The sequence below is a fragment of the Elephantulus edwardii genome, unplaced genomic scaffold (genome assembly GCF_000299155.1).
Source record: "Elephantulus edwardii isolate Elephantulus edwardi_28Jun2011 unplaced genomic scaffold, EleEdw1.0 scaffold00189, whole genome shotgun sequence".
Taxonomy (NCBI): domain Eukaryota; kingdom Metazoa; phylum Chordata; class Mammalia; order Macroscelidea; family Macroscelididae; genus Elephantulus; species Elephantulus edwardii.
In genome coordinates, this window is record NW_006399939.1 from 2,083,465 (window position 1) to 2,103,205 (window position 19,741).

Genomic DNA, 19,741 nt, shown 5'->3' on the forward strand with positions numbered 1-19,741 from the left:
AAAAACAATGTGATTATATGATAACAGTGGTATTTATTAGATACCTTTCATTGTGCCAAACTCTGTCCTTGGTGCTTTGTATACTCTCAATATACTCCTTACCAAAATCCTTTGCAGTAACCTTAGGCTGACCAGAAAAATACGAAGATTGGAGGAAAAGAGAAAAATGCTTAGAAATGAAAGTTGTTTCCTTGATATGACAAGAACTCTGGGGAAATATGTCTCTGTTGTGTTGGCTCTCAGGTCCCAATGCCATTTCAGTGAGCTTGTCCCCCATGGGCCGATACGTCATGGTGGGCTTGGCCTCCAGAAGGATCCTGTTGCACCCCTCTACAGAACACATGGTGGCCCAGGTCTTCAGGCTCCAACAGGCCCATGGTGGCGAAACCTCCATGAGGGTAAGTGTGCCTCTGCTATGTGGTGACTTTCCTAGGCATGGTAGAGAACTGAAGGGCATCAGTACATCAATTTGACCTCTGATCCAGGCCCAGAGGTATCACAGTCATAGGAGGAAGGAAGGGCTCTCACCCAGCCCATCTGTGACCAGCAGGCTTCATTTTAGAGAGCTCTGGACTGTTAAGTAGCAAGAATTTACTTGTATTTTGGATTATAAGCTGCCTTCCCCAGAGGCCTGAAATTATATTTGGATAAATAATGAAGTGGACACGTATTACTTCAAACAGAAACCTTTATTCTAGAGCCACATGAAGCGTGCCATGGAATAGTTGTGATTATTTAACTGCTCACCTCCTTTTCTTTGTTGTTTTTTGAAGGCAGCAAGCTATAAAGAGTAATAGATAGTATACCATGAAATGTTCTACTTGAGGGTTGTAATCATGATGGCGAATGATGCCTTTGGGCAGCTGCAGTGTTCTTAATTGTCCTTTCTAGTTCACCTGCAGAGAAAAGGTCCTGTTTAGAATCCTGTCAACTAATGCATACCTTTCTCATATTGCCATAAGAGACCTCTCGGCTTCATATTGTTGTCAGCCTTCTGGTCTAAGCCTAGTGCGTCTGACTGAGCTTTCTGCATTCCAGGGGGGCTCATTTAACCACAGTTTTGTCAAGGAGAGTTGAAGATATGAACAGTCCCTAATTAGATGGTATTTAAGTTCTGTCTCAAGCTTAAGAACTTGTGAATTCCCTTAGTACTTTGTGTAATCTGTGCCATTTTTAGTTTTATGCACTTGTTTATATGTTCCTTTGTAATTTTTTTAGCTATATCACATGTGTTTAATACACCCAGTTAAATTTCATGTAAACCATTTAGGTGTAGATTCCCCATGGTAGACATTTACTGTTATGCATAGGGATGAGTGGAATGAATTACTTTAAAGAAAAATCTAAAGATCAGATCCATTATATGCTAAGTGATAGAAGGTGGGTGGACTGGTGACGTCTACTCTTGTCTCTCTTGCTCTCTTGCCTCTTCTCCCCTCTGTCTCCTACTGGTACCCTCAATTCCAGCAAACTGAACCACTCTTCCAGCTCCCTGAATTTGACAAAGCTATTTCATACAAATGCATTTACCTGGAATGCCCTCCTCTCCCCCGTCACCAACTGCCTGTCAAGCTCTTCCCTTTCTGTGAAACAAACCTTCCTTAACAGAATTGATTGCTCCCTCCTTGTGCTACCACTGTTAGTGACCTGTTACATGCTAACTTTCATCACACCTTCCTACAGTTATTTGTTTCTGGGTCAGTCTCCTCTGCTGGACTGTGAACTCATTGAAAGCAGATACAAAGAGGTTTTATCTTTATGACATCTAAGAACTTTATAGGGAGCCTGACATTTAGAACAAACTAGAAGAATGAAAACAAGAAAAGCATCCTCTTTATCCTTTATAGGTGATAATTAGCAGAACCAATGATGGGTGGCATCGTGTCTCAGTAAGCCTTAAGGACAAAAGCAGACATTTTCTGCTCTTGACACTATAGTGACAGGAAAGATCTGATTCTTGAATTTTGTATGACTGGGAATACTTACTTGACTCTGGGTAATTGGGAGAAGAACCAGTGGGAAATTTTTCAAGCCTGCTTTTTTTTCCTCTCTGAGTATGAGAGTTGGGTTTTAGTTTAAATATTACTCTTTGTGCTTTTCTTAAGCAAATTTGGATGGTACAAGTACCTGGTGTTAGGTTTTCACTAGCTAGAAACCCTTGGTCCCCAGCAGCTGTTCTTCCAACCTTCTCTGCCTAATTGTGGAATAATTGTTCATAATCAAGAGACAGGCTCTGATTTCGGCAACACTAATGAACATTTCTAACTTCTTCCGGAAGCCAGGGCTTCTGCCCAACTCCTGGGCATGGCCTGCCAGTCTTTCAAACCAGCAAGGTTCCTCTATTTCAAAAGTAACCAGAAACATCTGGCTATGGGCAAACAGCTTCTGAGTGGAAGCCAAGATGGTGGGATCTGTTGTCACACACAGGACTGACAACACAAGGAGTACAGTTGGAGAAGTGTGCTGAGAAGATGTGGTAGTCCAGTTATCCATTGCTGTCCTGCTAAGGGGTTCAAAGCCACTCGCCAACTGCGAGTTTTCTCAGGCCTCACAATGAGGCTTTTTTGATTCTCAGTAGGTAGCATCTGCTACCTCCAAAAGAGCTGAAATAACTAGAATGTTCCTGTTTGGAAATGGTATTGCCTCTCATTCAAGAGGCAAGATTGAGGCATCTCAACAAGAAGGTCAGGTGTGAATCAGCTCCAACTCGATGACAGTGAGACATTCGAGTGTCTTCCATTCTATAAAAAAAGAGATCTGGTTTTCCAGGTCTTAGTTACCCTTTATATCCAAAAGCACAATAGTCACTTGCAGAAAGGAAGATACCAAGATTTTGAGATCTTCTCAGTAGTCTATATTGTGCCTCTGTTTAAGGCAAGACTGGAATTTTCAAGACACATTGAAAGAATTTAATGGGTCTGTAGACCATACCTTACTTTACCCAGGTAAGCAGAGGTACTTACCTCCATATATAATGTCACATTTACTCTCTGAAGAAAGCCTTTGTGAATAGTGGTTGTGTCTTAGAGCTTCTCTTCTTGCTTCTCTTGGTATTCACTGTAGGACTATACTAATCAGAAAAATGAACTTATTGGGCCAACAGATGTTCCCAAGAGAACATTCCCCAGCAGCACTGATAGATCTTGTTTTAATTTCCACTAAGTGACATCACTCCCTCAAGAGACAGATAATCCTTCATGAAATCCCATATGAAAACTTGCTGTTAGCTTTGGTGTATTTATTTCAAGCAGTCCATAGGACCTTGGGACCAGTACTTCTCAAACTGTGGCCCCTGAACAATCTGCATTGGAACTCTTGTGGGGTCTTTGTTAAAATACAGAAGCTACTTCAGACCTAAGGTCACAATGGGAATGGGCCTGGGAGAGATACTGGTATTTATATTTTTAAAAACAAGCTTTTCAGATGATTCCTATGAACACTTGAGCACTGTTGTACGTGACTACTGGCCTTCATTTTAGGTCTATGTCCTTGGCCTTAGCAGCTAGACAAAGTCTTAATGTCAGGTTTACTCATTATTGTGGCTTTCTGCCCAGTGCTCTGATCCTTTGTTAATTTTTTTGTAGGCGCAGGAGCTTTTTTGTTCTACTTCCTACTAAACTCTTCACTTTCTAGCTGTGTCTGTGTTTCACCTCCCGTATCTTCTCTGGTGTTGCTGCTTTCCCGGTTTCTCCCTTAAATATCTATATATGCTGAGTTCTTTTCTTCCCTGGGTTGGCTCATTCTCATTTATGTCCTTGTTTCTAGACTCTAGGGTACTTTGGATAGTTTCCTTCTTTGCTTCCTGAGGCCACTATGGTCCTCTAATTGAAATGATTAGCAGATGAAGGAAACTAGGACTGGGCATGTATTTTATCTTCCCCTTCCCTCTGTCCTTTTGAGACCCTTCCAGGTTGGATTTACTGCTACTCGCCATGACTCAGAGACTTATTTTCTGTCTATCTGACTCCCTGATACTTGAGCCAGTAAGGGCATTTGGTTCATTTTTGCTTTTTTTTTAAGTTAGACTTTTGAGACTGCTGAGCTGAATTTTGCTGAATTCTCAAAACACCGAACTTCCTGTGCTCCCTCTGGGCCTCATTTTCTAATTGGAAGAAGGCACAATATTGTAACAGAAAACTGCAATTAATTTTCTAAAATAGTGGCAACTTGCACATTATAATAACTTTCATTTTAACTAAGAGAAAGCATAACACAAAAATACAAATTTGCTAATGAAACCAGGAATAGTCATCAGACCAAACTGTTGTTCCAGTCTGTATCAGCAGTAAGTGCTATCATATCCAGGAATGGGACAGAAGTTAGCACTTGACAGAAGGAGGAGTGTTGCCAGGGCATTTTGAATTAGAAAGTAAGAATAAAGATTAGTGCTTAAAACACAGCTATATACTCTTTTTTCCTAGGTGCACGGGCTTGCCTTCCAAAACCCTCCAACCAAACAAGGATTGTAGGCAGATAAGTGGCTTAATAACAACTAAACTACACTCATATTGCATAATCCCTGCAGATTCCAGAGCACTGGAAGCTTGAATCTCACCAAGGCTGGTTTGCTTTTCCTCTCTGGTTGTTTTATTGGCAAATGTGGTAGACAAAAATACCTTCATTTGAGCTGGATGGGGAAGAAAGCCTATGACAGAAAGCGCTTGTGCTTCCTTTTTGCTGAGAATAGGATCAAGCACTTTAAGGCAAAGCCTCAAATGTGTAAGGGCTGGTTTTATTAAAGGCATTTTCTTTGCGGTAATGTGGTAATGCTATATTCAAGGGTTAGGCAGCTGTTAACCAAACAGACTGTTGTTCTGGCCTGAGCCGTGGAAAGGACTCATACAAGTCTCATGCTTATCCCCCTTCTTGATCCAGAGAATTCTGCTGTTCAGTGGTAAACTGCCCATGTGTATCTTCTCCTTAGGAGATGCGGCCAAACTTCCTAGGCCCTGCACCAGCTTTCTATAGCTTTAGAAGCATCTCCTCATCCTCACCAGGTTCTAAGCAATAGGGAAGGAAAACAAATTCTTCCATTTTTCTACATTCCCATAACCTGTAGCTCTCAAAGGGTAGTCCCTAAGGCCACATCATTATCACTGGAGAACTAAGTAAAAATTCCAATTCTCAGCCTCCCAGTAGACCTGCTGAATAAAAAACTCTGGGGTGGAGCCTGCCGATATGTGCTTTAACAAGTCCTCCAGATGAGTCAGTGCACTGGTGCACTGAGGTAGACCAGTGGCACTGGCTTCTAGTTAGAGCTCACAAAAGTTTCCCTTTTTATTTGCATTCTGCCTCTTGCTGGCTGAGACATTATCTGGTTCACTTGTATGGCTCCTATTATGAGATCTTTCTGATATTCTAGGAAGTTTTAAGATTGATGATATGTCAAACCCCAGGGGGGACACTGCGTGGTTTAAAATCAGGAAAGGTGTACATCAGAGTTATATCCTTTGTCCATGCCTATTTAATCTGTCTGCTGAACAAATCATTTGAGAAGCTGGATTCTATGAAGAATGTGGCATCAGGATAGGAAGAAGACTGCTCATCAATGACCTGCATTATATAGCTGACACAACTTGCTTCAGAAGATCAAGGACTACAGCCTTCAAAATGGATTGTATCTCAACATCAAGAAGACAGAAGTCTTCACCCCAGACTGATAAGCAATATCATGATGTTGTTATTAAGTGCCATTGAGTTACAGGTGACTCATAGTGACCCTATGAACGAAAGTCCTCAACACTTAAGTGCGTGACTTTCATCCTTCCTCCAGGTTCATAGGGTTTCCGCAGGCAAGCTATTTACGGAAGTGGATGCCACTCTTGTTTCCAAGCTTGTTTTAGCTGGGGAATGCCACCAAACACTGTCCATCATAATATCATGGTAGATGGAGGAAAGATTGAAGTTGTCAATAATTTCATCTTACTTGGATCTTCATTAAATACTCCCAGTACCAGCAGTCACAGAAGAAGGAGATGTATCACACTAGGAAAGTCCACTTTGTCATTCAGGGACCTCTCCTAATTATTACAGAGTGATGATGTCAGTTTGAAAACTAAGGTGTGCCAGATTCAAGCCATAGTCTTTTTCAGTTACTTTCTGTGAACTAGGCAGAGAAAAAAATGAAAGAAGAATTGGGCCTTTGAGTTGTGGAATTAGAGAAGAGCCCTGCATAGTCCATGGACTGCCAAAAAACCCAAACAGATAGTGTCCTGGAAAAGAGCAGCCAGAGTGTTCCTTGGAGACAAAGATGCTGAAACTTCATCTCACATACACTGGGCATGTTGCTAGGAAAGATGGATGTTCCTTGGAAAGGAACATCATGTTAGGAAAGGTATAGGGTCAGAGAAGGAGAGGAAGACCTTCACTGAGATGGATTGACGTGGTGACAACAGCTTTGAGCTCAGGTGTGTCATCGATGATGAGGATGGCACAGAATAGGACAAGGTTCAGATCTGTTGTTCATAGAGTTGCTGTGAGTCATTTGATTCCACAGCGCATAACAACATGGCCCTAGCTTGTTTGAATTATGCTAATGATGGTACCTCAAGGACTGATGTGGTGAAAGGCTTTTCACCTTTTTTTTTTTTCTTTTTCTTTTCACATTCTTACCTGCCCATAATCGATTTTAATGTCTCCTGGGAGTTTTTGCCTGATTTCCCTACTGTTAGAATTCAGAGGTGCTTTTACTTTAGAAACACCACCTTCATATTCTCTCTAGCCCTTTCCCTTTCTTGAGTTCTTTATTCCCTATTCCCCATTGTCCAACTCACTGTTAACCTTGGTATTATATTAGGAAAAACCCAATATAATACCATTAATGTATACTTTGGTGTCAATCAAACTACAAAGATACATTCATAGACTTTATTTATTTCATACTACTTTGCAGCCTTCTTAATGAGCCTAGTAAAGATTGATTAAAAAGAGCTGAAGAAAAGATTGGGCATCTAGACGCACAAATTAGTCATAACTTGAGTTGTAGCTTGGATCTTGGGTCACAGTGGACACCCAGATCTGTCAGTCCTTCTGTAACTGTCTTGAGAGGGCCTCTATTGGCCTGGTCTGGTGCCAGTCTTAGGAAGCTCTTAGTGGCTCTTAGTGGTTAGGAGTTGCACTGTCAACTGAAAGGCACAACATTCGAATCCACCAGCTGCTCCGCTGGAAAAAGATGTGCTGTCTCCTGCCATGTATTTAACTGACTCTGAAAACCCACTGCATCAGCTGTGGATCCGTTCTGACTCAATGCAATACAACAACAGTGCCATTCTTAAACATACCATCTTTATCATAGCTCCCTCCCTGAATTTAGCCTGTGATATAAATTCAATCATCTGTACTTCCCAGATCCTGAAAGCTTGATTTTCAGAAATGACCTACAACTCTAGCTCAATCTAGAGTATTTTCCAGAAATTTTAAGGGAACTGAGCCTCTTCTTAATCTTGTCTGGCCCTGAGGGTGACAGGTGCCAAAAATAAAGTTAATTTTATTTTTGTATCCTTGAAGGGTACTATTTCTTCAAGGGGAGATTGGGATAAAAGACAGCTTTGTTGTCAGAAATGATTTACTCCTTCCTAAGATTTTGTCCTCATTAATTTTCTTAAAGCTGCCTGTCAGTTGATTAAAAGCAGCTTCCGCTGCAATTATCTTAAAGTTGACTTCTGAGATGTGGTACAAAGCATGCATCCTTTCTTCAGAACTTTGGAGGAACAGGGGGGCGTGGTATGAGAGAAGTCAGAGGTGTCTGTGATGTGATTTGTCAGGGAGGGAGGGGATAAGATAAAACATTAAAAATAACATTTAGAATTACAGTCAAAGCCATTTATTTAGGCATATTTTTCCATGACAGATTCCTCCAGCTATGGTGATTTCTTTCTTCCTTGGCCTCTTTACTGTCTATATTGCCTTTTTTTTTTTAAACCCACTCAGCAAAATTTTACTGAGCCCCTCCTATGTGTTAGGTACCTAGGTCTGAGAATGCAGCAGTGAAGAAAATGGACCCTGGTCCTCCTGGCGCTTATATGGTATCCAGCTACTGTCTTGTCTGGTCTTTTCACTGCCAGCCCCCTAGCCTTCACTGCACTTGGCCTCCAGAGCTTTTGGTCCATGACTGTGTGCTACTTTGAGATCTTGCAGACCATGTCTTCCCCTACACATACATGGATTTACACCCCCATTCACCACCACCTCTGTCAGCATATCTCTCCCACTCCTCAAGAAATGGCTATTAAATGAAGCTTTAATGAGATAATCCTCTGAAAATTGGAATTATATACCTCATTTCCACAGTCTGCTTTATATTATTGAATTTCTCAGTGATCTAGTCCTACATGAGACATGGCAAGAGATTCCCTTTAGTTTTTTATCAAAAGTGAAAGATAAAACATTTGTTTTTTTCTGTACAGTCAGAAAATCAGTTCTTATAGTTGCAGAGGGTGGAACATATTTAATGTCCTATCCTGACAGGTAAACATGTTCTTCCCAAAAGTAAAAGATAATAAAGACTCTTATCCAAGGTGAATCTCTAGAATGTTTGGAACTGCTCACTTGGCAATTTCCTTTAAGATTCAGAAAATTGAGGCAGTTGAAGTATATGTACTGTTCTCAGGGATGTGGGAATAGGAGAGTCATTTTACTCTCTGGGAGTTTCAGAAGTTCTCTGAGTGCTTGATATTATATTGAGTACAGAAGTTGATTTTCATTATTATCCCCATGCTTTGATCCCAGTGGCCAACAGTGGTAGCCTTTGGAAAGCATCAGAACTAGGAAAAGAAAATAAGTGCTTACAGGTCTCAACAATCATAGTCTAGAATTACTACCAAGAGCAGCTAGGACAAACAAGTTGCAGGGAGTTTAGAAAGGGACCTCCTCTCTGGAGGAAGTTTGAACATCGGCAGTTCTGTTTCTGCTTCAACTGAATGGAAAAGGGACAATTGGATGAGTTGATGTTCTCTTAAAGAGTTATTTTTTAAAATTCCAACAACCTTCTTTGAGTACTACATCCCAAAGGAGAATATAAAGAAGATTTAGAAACCATAAAAGAAATTTCATTTAGAATCCAGAAAACAAATGGTATAAACCAGCTTCTCATAGAGATGAAGAAACTCCAGTAATATATGTCATTGCCCTCCTCCCTGCTCTGGAATATGTAACCTTTGTCAGCTGACAGAATGTGTGTGTGGTCAACCATTTGCAATGTAAAGGTCAGCTGTCTCTTAACATCTGCTTCCTATTGATCTCTCCTGCTTCTTGGAGAGTTGATTGCCTACTAGTAACCTTCTCTGAATACCAAAGCCTCCCCAAACTCCCATCACTACCCACAGTTCACAAAGCTTCCCTGGCTTGCACCTTCAAGGAAATAGTGGCACTTCCAGCCTCAGTTTCCAGCTACATCAACCCAACTTCCATTGTCTTAGAGAAAATAAGGTACATGTGCGGCTGCACTGGAACCGCTTGCAGCCCCAGCAGAATCCCAGCTTTACAAATGAGATTTCCAAATGTAAACAAGATAACCACAAAGTTTTCTCTTTGGGCTTCTTATCTGGGCTGATCTGAGCACTGCAGTTCCCTGCTTGGACTAATGGCCTGAGCTTTATTGATAGGCAGTGGGGGAAAAAATATCTTGTTGAGGTCAGTAATACATTTTTCTTCTGAATTTTAAAAGGATAAGAGAGGAAGGTTTCCCACAGAGCTCCTCTGCCTGCCTCTGTCGTTCTTTCTCTATCTTTGAACAAGAAACAAAATCCTTCCAGTTTTGATCTGGGAACTATTTTCTTTTGCTCCCACTTCCTGTTAGTTAGTTTGAGGGATAGAGGAGCAGTCAGTACAAGAGATTGTCTTGGACAACAGAAGTGGAGGAATCGTTTATCTTTTCCCACTCCCTTAGATCTTGGCAACCTGACTCATGCCCTATTGATGTGCTCAGCACTGCACTGACTAAAAATTGTGTTCCTTCCAGCATATTGATTCTAATTCCCTTCATAGAATTTAAGACAGAAATGGGAACAATCTGCTTGGAAGGGAGAGAGTGGCATGGTGTCGCCGACGTTTGTCATATACCGGGGAACAGCTCCAGATGAGGCAGGTGAAACCAGGATTTTACCAACATGAATCAGCAGCTAAGCATTGTATCCAGCCCCCTCATGGGGCCCCAAATTGTGATACTACTTCTGTGGTGTTCTGACTCATGGTGGACCCTGTAGGACAGAGTAAAACTAACTACCCACGTCGTGTCCCAAGCTCTAATCAATATGGGAGCAGATTGCCAGGTCTTTTCTCCCAGGTAAAGCTTCATAAAGTGGCAGTTCTGTCAGAATTTTCAGCAGGCACCCAGTTTTGCCGTTAACTTCCCACAGTCAGCTTACGGTATTACCTGGATTTCCTTTAAGGACGGGCCAGTACTGTCCCTTCTGCTGTCCCAGATGTTCTTCCTTAGTGCTGAGGAATTTTGGACATAGAACCCCATCACATTCTGGGAGGAAGCTCACAGATTACCAGGCTCTTTGTCCAAGAAGCTAACCATCAAAGAGTGATGCAGGCACAGCTGCTTAATCATTTGGTCACTACTAAGAAACCTTACTGTCCAACTCTTATAGTCTCTAGGGCTGGATTGTTGTGTGGAGCATTTACCCTCGTGAGGTGCATTGAGAGCTGGTAACGCTGAACAGAGAGCAGAGTGGACGTTACAGCTCTGGGTGGTTTACAAAACAGACCAGATTCTTTATACTCATTCCCCTGGAACCCTTAAGTTAGGACAAACATGAAACATGGAGGTTTGGACCAGATGACCTCTCCTGACCAAGGAGGCCGCGACTTCCCTTCCTTTCCCACACGCTGCGTGCTCCCGTCCCCTCTGTGCTGCGTGTCCTCATCTCCCTCTTTCCGACCCCACATTACTGTGATAAGCAAGCAAGTGCTTATCAGGGATCCAGGAGACTGCTGATCTTCACGTGGCATTTTCTGGATTCCTGCCACAAAGCAGGATTTAGCCTAATACCCAAACATGAGAGGAGATGGTACTTGGGAGCTGCCCTTTCAGCACTGCGTAAACACTTGGAAGAGGGCACAGCCAGAGGACAAATTGATGCCCCTATGACTCCTGGAGCCAGGGAAGGTGTAAAGTGCATGTGCAGCATTATCAGGGGGGTTAATTACTTTTTTCCAATCCCTTTGTGGCCTTGTCCCGCCTAAGCTGGTTTCATCCATCACATTAGCCTCTTGAAGATTTTGTCTATAAAGCAAGTTCCCATACTTAGAAGCAAATTGATAGTATTTATTTGTTAATCCCTTTGCAGTGACAGACTATAAAAGGTAAATTTGTACCATTTGAGAGGCTTGCTTGCTTCTTTCCTGGTCTGGAACATTTCTAGACAAGTTTTCTGTTAAGTCTTCTCTTCAAGACCCCCATCAGAATGCTCTGCACAATATTTAAGTGTATACTTCATTAACATTATCCCTTTCCTTCCATGACCCTTTGTCTAGACCTTCTCCCTATTGCCTCCAGTTGATTGAGGTCTTTGTGCTTTTAAAGAGACCCTTGTGAAGTTCATGTAGGACTACCACAGATGTAAAACAGGCACTTCTCATTTCTAACACAGTGAAATAAACTCTCTTCCTTCTCTACCTCCCCACCCCCCCCAATTCTGAGTGCGCCCTGTTCAGATGGTCTGACCTTTAGGAGAAGAAAAATTAAAGAGACTAGGTGATCCTGGCACATTGGGTTTTTTAGTGTGTATACCAAGTTGTGATTTAACCAGAGTAGCTGATTGATGGTTTTATGGAGAAGGGAAGCCCCTGTGATAAAGGAAGCGGCCACCGTGGCCCATCCTCTGATTGAAGGGAAAGGATTGATTATGCTCAAAGGGAGAAGAGGCTGGGGGGGGGGGTGTACATTGCCATGAGATGTCAGCCTGCACAGCCGTGTGGAGAGCAAGAGCCATGAAATCTGTTCAAGGCTCCTGTCAAGAAAAAGATTATCCAGAGATGAGATCAAGCTACCACGTTAGAAATTCGGAAACTGGCATGCAGGAGGGGACAGATGAGGAAGGATAGCTGGCAACATCTTAGGCGAAGCTTGCTGGCTCACCTGCCCCCAACATGGCCCCCAGCGCTCACCCAGTAGGCCTGGCCCGGCCATCTTCAGCAACCATGGGACGCCGCAGCTCTTCAAGTTCTACCAGCCTTATAATAGAGATGCACAACAACTATCAATCAGGGAGACATTCAGTTTGGTATCTAAGAGAGATGAAAATGCTTCTAATTTCCTAGAAGGAGGATTGTTAATGGGAGAATCTGACAACAAGCTGATTTATAAACATTATACAGCATAATATTTGTGGATTCTTCATTATATATGTGGATTCTTCAGAAAGTGAACTTGGCATTTTAGATCTAATTCAAGTATTGTGAAAACATTAGACAAGTGTTTTGAAAATGTCTGTGAACTGGATTTAATTTTCCATGTAGATAAGGTTCACAGTATTCTTGCAGAAATGGTGTTGGAGAGAATGGTATTAGAAACCAGCATAAATGAGATTGTTACACAAATTGATGCACAAAATAAACTGGAGAAATCTGAGGTTGGCTTAGGAGGAGCTCCAGCCAGTGTCTATCAGCTAGAAAGAATATGAATCTTCCTGAGATCTCAAGAAATACTGACATTGATGACATCAGTATAAAAGTGCCAAACCTGCCCCCTTTTTAGTAAAAAATTAAAAAGGCTACCTCCCAGGTAAAGTTCAGGGAGGACAGTCATCCAAGTTTACCATGCAGATGTTTACAAAAAGAAAGGAGAGTCTTAACATTTACCCTTGGGTTTAAGACAAGGTACTGCATAGAAATTATGTAAAATCAGTATGTGAAGTTCAGTGTTGCTATTCTTGCTCAGTGATTTTAAAGAACTTGAATTTTTCCATGTATTTTTTTTCTTTTTTTAAACTGCATTCCTATGCCCACCTATGCCTCTTACATGTTAACTACTACAGTATTTAAGATATTTCTTTAATTGTGTATAACTCAGAATGCTGCTGTTTTGTATGGATTACAAGTACAGCATTCCTTAATTCTTGCTGCTGTTTCTCATTAATTGTTATTTTAATAATCTAAGAATGTATTGCATGAAAACATTCCGACCCTTTTCTCTTAGTTTAAATAAACTCCAGCATAACTGGGGGAGTAAAAATGATTTTTTTTTAAATTTTATTCTTTTGTGTGTGTGTACCATCAAATTGGACCTGAATGATACAGGAGGAGATTGCCCCTCCTTCTCCAGCAGAACATCTGGTGGATTCAAACAGCATACTTCTAGGATCGCAGTGCAGCTTCTTGCCACTAGGCCACCAGAGCGCCCTAAAAATGAAATTCTTAAACTGTACTGGGCTCTTATTTAATAGTCTCTCTTAGAAAACAAAGATTCTCACCACTGGGCCAATTGGCAGCATCAGTATGGATGGTGAAGAGATTGAGATAGTTAACAGTTTTCGTTTACTTGGCTCCACAGTCAACACTCTTGGTAACAGCAGCCAGGAAATCAGGAGACGAATTGCATTGGGAAAGTCAGCTATGAGAGACCTCTCAAGAGTACTGAAGAGCAATGATGTCAGGCTGGAGACTGAGGTGCGCCTGATCCAGGCTATAGTCTTTGCACTTACGTGCTATGCATCAGAGAGCTGGACGGTGAATAGGGATGATAGAAAGAGAATTGATGCCTTTGAGTTGTGGTGCTGGAGAAGAGTGTTGAATATACCATGGACTGCTAGGAGAACAAACAAGTTTGTCCCGGAGAGGGTGAAGCCAGTATGTTCCTGGAGTCAAGGATTTTGAAGCTTCATCTGGCATGTTGCAAGGAGGGTCCTTGGAGAGGGACATCATGTTTGGGAGAGTGGAGGGACAGCACAGGAGAGGAAGACCCTCGATGAGATGGATCAATTCTGTGAGTGGAGTGGTGGGAATGAATGTGTTTGAGATAGCTAGGTTGGCACAGGATAGAACGGCATTTAGGGCTCTTGTACATAGGGTCACTATGAGTCGCAAACAACTCAATGGCACATAACAACAACAACATTAGATAGACCAGCCTGATTCTTTTATTTGAAGTTGCATTATTCAGGGTAGGCAGAGGAGCTACTTAGTGTGGTAGCCATAGGGCTATTGGTCATACTCCACCCTCACATCTGTCTATTAGAGAACGACCTAATATGTCAGGACCATGGCAGGGCATCCTGACTGCATGACTTTAGATAGATGCTCAGGCTCATAAACCCAGAGGTCTCCATATCCAGAGTTCTTTATCACTTGGTACATTGTGAGTGCTGTTTTTTGTGTGCAGAGGGCAATGTGGAGAAGGTTTCTCTGTAGTATAATCAGAAAACAGTAGTTATGATTATACTGCCCAAAATTCATTTGATGAATATTACTTTCTACATCACTTTTTCATTTTCCTTTCTGTTGATGATTAGGGACACATAATGACAAAGATAGTTCATCCTTATAGATTCAAATGGCTAAGACTAGGAGGGAAAACAACATAGTAACAGCCTCCACTTTACAAATTCTCAATTTCCTGTCCTTTTTTTTTATTTGTTGTGTGCCTTCAAATCAGATCCGACTGGCACAGGAGGAGATTGCCCCTCCTTCTCCAGCAGAGCATCTGGTGGATTTGAACTGTGTGCCTTCGGGATTGCAGTGCAGCTTCTTGCCACTAGGCCGCCAGAGCTCCCAAATTTCTTGTCCTTTTAATAGGGCCCCAATAACCTTTTTTTAAAACCCCAGATAGGTTTAGGAGCCTGGTAAAAATAAAAATAATAATGTTACCATTTATGAGCTTGCCCTGCCAGGCATTTTATATACATCATCTCTTTTAATTTCCCCAATGATTTAAATGTGAGTATTGTCTCTTTTTAAGTGGTGAAGTCTCAAGCAGTTATTTGGTGGTCTCTAGGACTCAGCCCCAGGTGATTCTGTCTCTCAGGTCCATGCCCTTACTTCCTCCACGGTCTTACTTCTTTCTGGCTAATGTTCCTCCTGGAATTCTTGTGAGTTAATAGACAGACCTAAGCTGCCCCCAAGAAAATATTAACTTTGGCAAGATGTTGAAAGAAAAACTCTCCCTTCAAGAAATGGAAATTATTCATTGAAGGGTGATTTATATAAGCTAGAAAGAAAGCGTGTACCCATGTGTTCAAGATTCCCCTCTGCCCTGCTCCTTACATCTTACTGCACCTTTTAGATTTCCTTAACAATAGCAGTTTTAACATTGCTTTTAATTAGAAGAATTAAAAATGTTCTCTGATGTTATCACCCCCTTCCGCCCCCCTATCACCTCCAATTCCCCATTGCTTTGAAGCACTTTAATTTCCATAGCAACAGGACTCCCAGTCTAAGTTGGCTCTCCCTGGTTGGTCTGGCCAAAGGGAAGTTAGGGACAGTCCTTCCTGGTTTTCTGGGCTCTAGACAGGCTTTACAGGGGATTACCCTGAAAGCAGTGACGTTAGAGGTACTCAAAGACTCTAAGAAGAGTGCCGCTGAGCTTCATGTACAATAGTCCATGGATGCCCCTATTAATTCTTAAAGAGCCCAGCTTCTCACCAAAACAAGAGGGTCCTCCCCTCTGCTACCCCAGGTTTCCAGACAAATGTCAAACCAGTTTAGCCACCACCGCCCCTCTGGTAGATCACCTGCTAGAAGCAACAGAATGAACTTTGGTTTTCCCTGGATTATTTTGTTTTTGGTAACATTGTTTTTCTTCCTCTACCCTCCCCAAATTCTCTTTTCTTTCTCCTTTCTTGCCCATCCAGAGAGTTTTCAATGTCCTTTACCCCATGCCTGCCGACCAGCGGAGACACGTCAGCATCAACTCTGCCCGCTGGCTGCCGGAGCCAGGGCTTGGACTGGCCTATGGTACCAACAAAGGAGACCTGGTGATCTGCCGACCAGAGTGAGTGGCAGTGTGTGTGTGTGTGTGTGTGTGTGTGTGTGTGTGTGTGTGTACACCACATACATGCACGCGCGTGTGTTGGGGGCAGGGTCATTCAGTTAAAGACTAGACATTGCTGGGCCTGGCCAGAGTGAGTGGCGCAGGTGTGTGTGTGTGTGTGTGTGTGTGTGTGTGTGTACACATACATGCACATGCGTGTGTTGGGGGGCAGGGTCATTCAGTTAAAGACTAGACATTGCTGGGCCTGGCTAGTGAGCTCATGTTTTAGATGGGAAGTCAAAAACCCTGTAGCAGGAAGCTCTGGTGGCCTAGTGGCAAGAAGCTGTGCTGCAATCCCGAAGGCAAACAATTCTAATCCACCAGGTGCTCCGCTGGAGAAGGATGGACAATCCAATCTCCTTCTGTGACAGTCAGATCTGACAGTACAGAACAAGAAAAAAAAAAACAACCCTGCTAGAGTCTGCCTCACATCACTCCTTAAACGGTTCTCTTCACTGAAGGGCTGGTGTGGTAAGCCCTCTAGTCCAGACACCTTCAAAGGGCTGGCTTAGTTACTGTCTTCTTGAATCCGAGACAGTGGGTTTTCTCCCTTGTTCTCTGGTATCCTAGTGATTGTCTTGTTTCCCTGCAGACAGAAGCATTGATATCAAAGATTGTTTTTTTTTAAAATCCAACAGGTGGTCTTAGGCTTGTGTAAACAGCAGAGACATTAATTTAAAAAATAAAATTGGAAGAAGACTATTGTGCAAACCTTAATTTGTCAAGCCACTGATCTCTAACGGTGTCCTGTCTATGTCCTGCCTGTTTTTCTTTCTATGTGAGGCTTCAGCTCATCTTAGTGAAGGCAAAATAAAAGGAAGCATAGTTTAAAATCAAAATGATTCTTCTTGAAGTATGGGGAAGGAGAAGACAAAGGACCGAAGCATTTGTTACTCAATTCCTGCTGCCACCCCTGTCCCTTCCCCTGGCTTTCTGGGAGGGAAAGGTCTCTCCAGGATCCTGGGAGCCAGCCAGGTTTGCCATCAATTTCCAGACCCAGCCAGGTAGGGAGTATGCAGCTCTGTGCTTCAGTGCCGATCAGGCTGATTGCTACGGAGGGCACCACGGGGTTCCTGCCGACTAAATGCCACTTCTGCCTCCAGGCCATCTGAATGCTTTCACTTGCCGCACACTCTTCTCCTGGGGTGTTCTGCAGCTTACAGAACATGGTGTGATTTGTCTGGTGGGGTCACTAGCAATTGGGAGTCTCCATGATACCTTTTCATAGGGACCTTAGCTGTCCTTAGAGTAGGTATTTGGATTTGTTTTTGGGTCTGAGTAAGTGACTGGTGTCTGAACTCTTAGCAGCTAGTTATATTAGGACAGGAGAAGGAATACATAGTTCTAAAGGCAGCTTTTTAATCCTACCTTGGATTTTCCGGGTTCCACCCAAAAAGAGTCTTGTATCAGCCAGGACTGGGCAGGCTGCTCTTAGAGTGAAGAGATTGTTGTGCTGGTCCGCCACGTTCCTCCTGGAGTCTGTCTAGTGAAACTCCTTCATGTCTGCTCATGCCTTTTCAGACACACAGCCTGCCTCCTTCAAAGTGTGCCACCATTAGCTCAGGTGCTTAGTCTGTCAGTGTCTGTCTGAGGATCAGTCTCCTCTGAAATATTTCTTTCCCAAAATATGTAACACTGATTGTCCTCCCCTTCCTCTTTGCTTGGAAATTTGTAAGAAGCTCCAATCGCCATATTTTCCCCAGACTGACAGAATTCTGAACATGGTTTTGGCTTTGACCAGCAGTTATTTTGAAGCCTTTCTGTCTCTGTTTTGCTGCACTCTGAAGAAGTGTAGTTTTGTTTACGGCTGTAACCAGTAATGTTTGTCCCAGTCAAACTCACAGTCCCCACCCTTATAGACGAGATCTGCTCCTATGGAGGCAGGCTCTCTAAACCCAGATTGTCATGGCCACACAGCAGACCCAGCCTACATACTTGATGTGAGTCACAGGCACCTCAGCCAACATGAAGCTGGCTTTGGCCTCCATTTTCTCGTTCTCCCCATATGTCATCGTCGGCATCACAAAATCTCAGCAGGCCCCAGCTGTCTTGGACTGCCTAGGGACTCTTACCCAGGAACTGGAGCCCCCTTGATGAGTCAGCTGGCACGAGCATTTGACACATCAGCAGTGTTCCATCACAGACTAAGTGTTGTCGAACTCTGATAGAACTAGTCCAAACTGACTTTTTTGGTGTTACTGTTCCTCCTGACTTCTTCGTGGGTCTAGTTAACAAGTGCCCCAAACCTTACAACCAGAGTTTCAGTGGTGGTATATAAATTAAGATGAGCATGACTTTGCTCCAAGTTGCTTCCTCAGTTCTCAGTCATCGTCCTATCTGTGCAGGGTTTCTGTTGTTGTCTGCTGTAGGTAGAGGAGCTGTGGGCAGTATAAGGAGAGGAAGTTAAGGCTCAGCCTGGGTGTCTCAGCTTACCATGACAGAGCTCAGCTTCCTAACTCTCCAGTTGAACTGTAAGTGATCCTTAACTTTTTTTTTTTTAAATCAAAAGCCCCTTTAAAATTCTGATGAAAACAGTAGATTTTCTTCTCCCCAAAAAATACACCATACACATAGAATTTCATAACTGTTTAGGTCAAGTGCTTCAGGTGTAGAACTTCTGATCTAGAGCGATGCTGCTTAGATATTTAACTGGATAGGTAACCGACTCAATGGAAAGTGAGAGGGTGTTCATCTTTCGAACAACCTCTGATGGGTCTCTGGCTCAGAGAGGGAGAACAAATAGGGACATGGGAGCCCAGGGTTTTGTTGTCTCTTTAGTAGGCAGCTGCCTATCCCTGTGTGACGCAGCTCCCTGGCACACCCATTCCCAAGGGCACAGGATGCAGCCAGCCAGCTGGGCCAAGATTACAGCCCTCCCTCTAGAGCAGGTGGTTGTCTGCCTTTGTCCCAGGCACAGACAACTGCACCTCATCTGTGCTCTCCATCCTGCTCATGATTTCTCCTCCATTGTCTTTGCCTTAGCGCACTCTCCAAGCACAAAGGCAGAAGGAACCAGTCTCCTGAGACAAATGCATATTTTTTTGTTTGTACTAAACCCCTATATACCATTGCCTTGACAGTTCAAAAAGGCCCAAGATATCACTCCTCTCTCCAGGGGCAGAAATTCTCTTAGTAAGCGAACCCCAGCTGGCCCTTTAGCCTCTATGTATACAGAGCTATTAAAGTAGCTGGTCACTTGACCTTTCCCAATAAGCGAGGTGCCCCTTTCTCCTTTACTTTGCCCTCCCCGCTCTCCATTCCTCACATGTGGCTACTGTGCTTCTGGCTGACCGCCAGCCCAGCCCACACCCCCACAGATAACCATATTGCATGTGAAGTACTAGATTAGTATAAGGGGATGCATGCTCACTTCCGGCGTCATAGCTCAGCCCTATAATGGTAGGGGGAGAAGGAGGATGGAATTGAGATACGAATATCAGAAGAGAAGTAGGCTGGGACTGTGGGACATCTGGCCCTTTGGCCAAGCATTGGACTCCTGACAAGATTTCAACTCTGCCCATTTGGAGGAATCCACTACAACTAAAACTGTAAACAGTAATTATAATCAAACATCTTTGACCAAGGAAGGTCAGGGCACACCTCTGAATGAAAAGGGGAGCCAGGATCGCCAGAGACCACATCTTTCAGACTAACCCACACACGCCAGGTGCCTGCTCTCTCCCACATCTGCAGAGACGTGAATGCCAGTCATTTTGGAAACAGCCCTTTTTTATATGGAGGCAGCTTGGTAGTCTGAGCTACTTCAAG

The 19,741-nt window shown here is 43.1% G+C and overlaps 1 protein-coding gene and 1 pseudogene across 5 annotated transcripts in view; both read left to right on the forward strand.

Annotated features, from left to right (window-relative positions):
• The window catches only part of AMBRA1 (autophagy/beclin-1 regulator 1), a 237,517-nt gene that overhangs the window by 204,314 nt on the left and 13,462 nt on the right, over positions 1 to 19,741 (forward strand). For all 5 annotated transcript variants that reach the window (XM_006896726.1, XM_006896724.1, XM_006896722.1 and 2 more), the window contains 2 exons: positions 244 to 398; positions 15,795 to 15,934. In XM_006896726.1, the coding sequence (XP_006896788.1) occupies positions 244 to 398; positions 15,795 to 15,934 (295 nt within the window). The remainder of the gene's footprint in view (positions 1 to 243; positions 399 to 15,794; positions 15,935 to 19,741) is intronic.
• On the forward strand, positions 10,767 to 12,703 carry LOC102861262 (annotated as a pseudogene).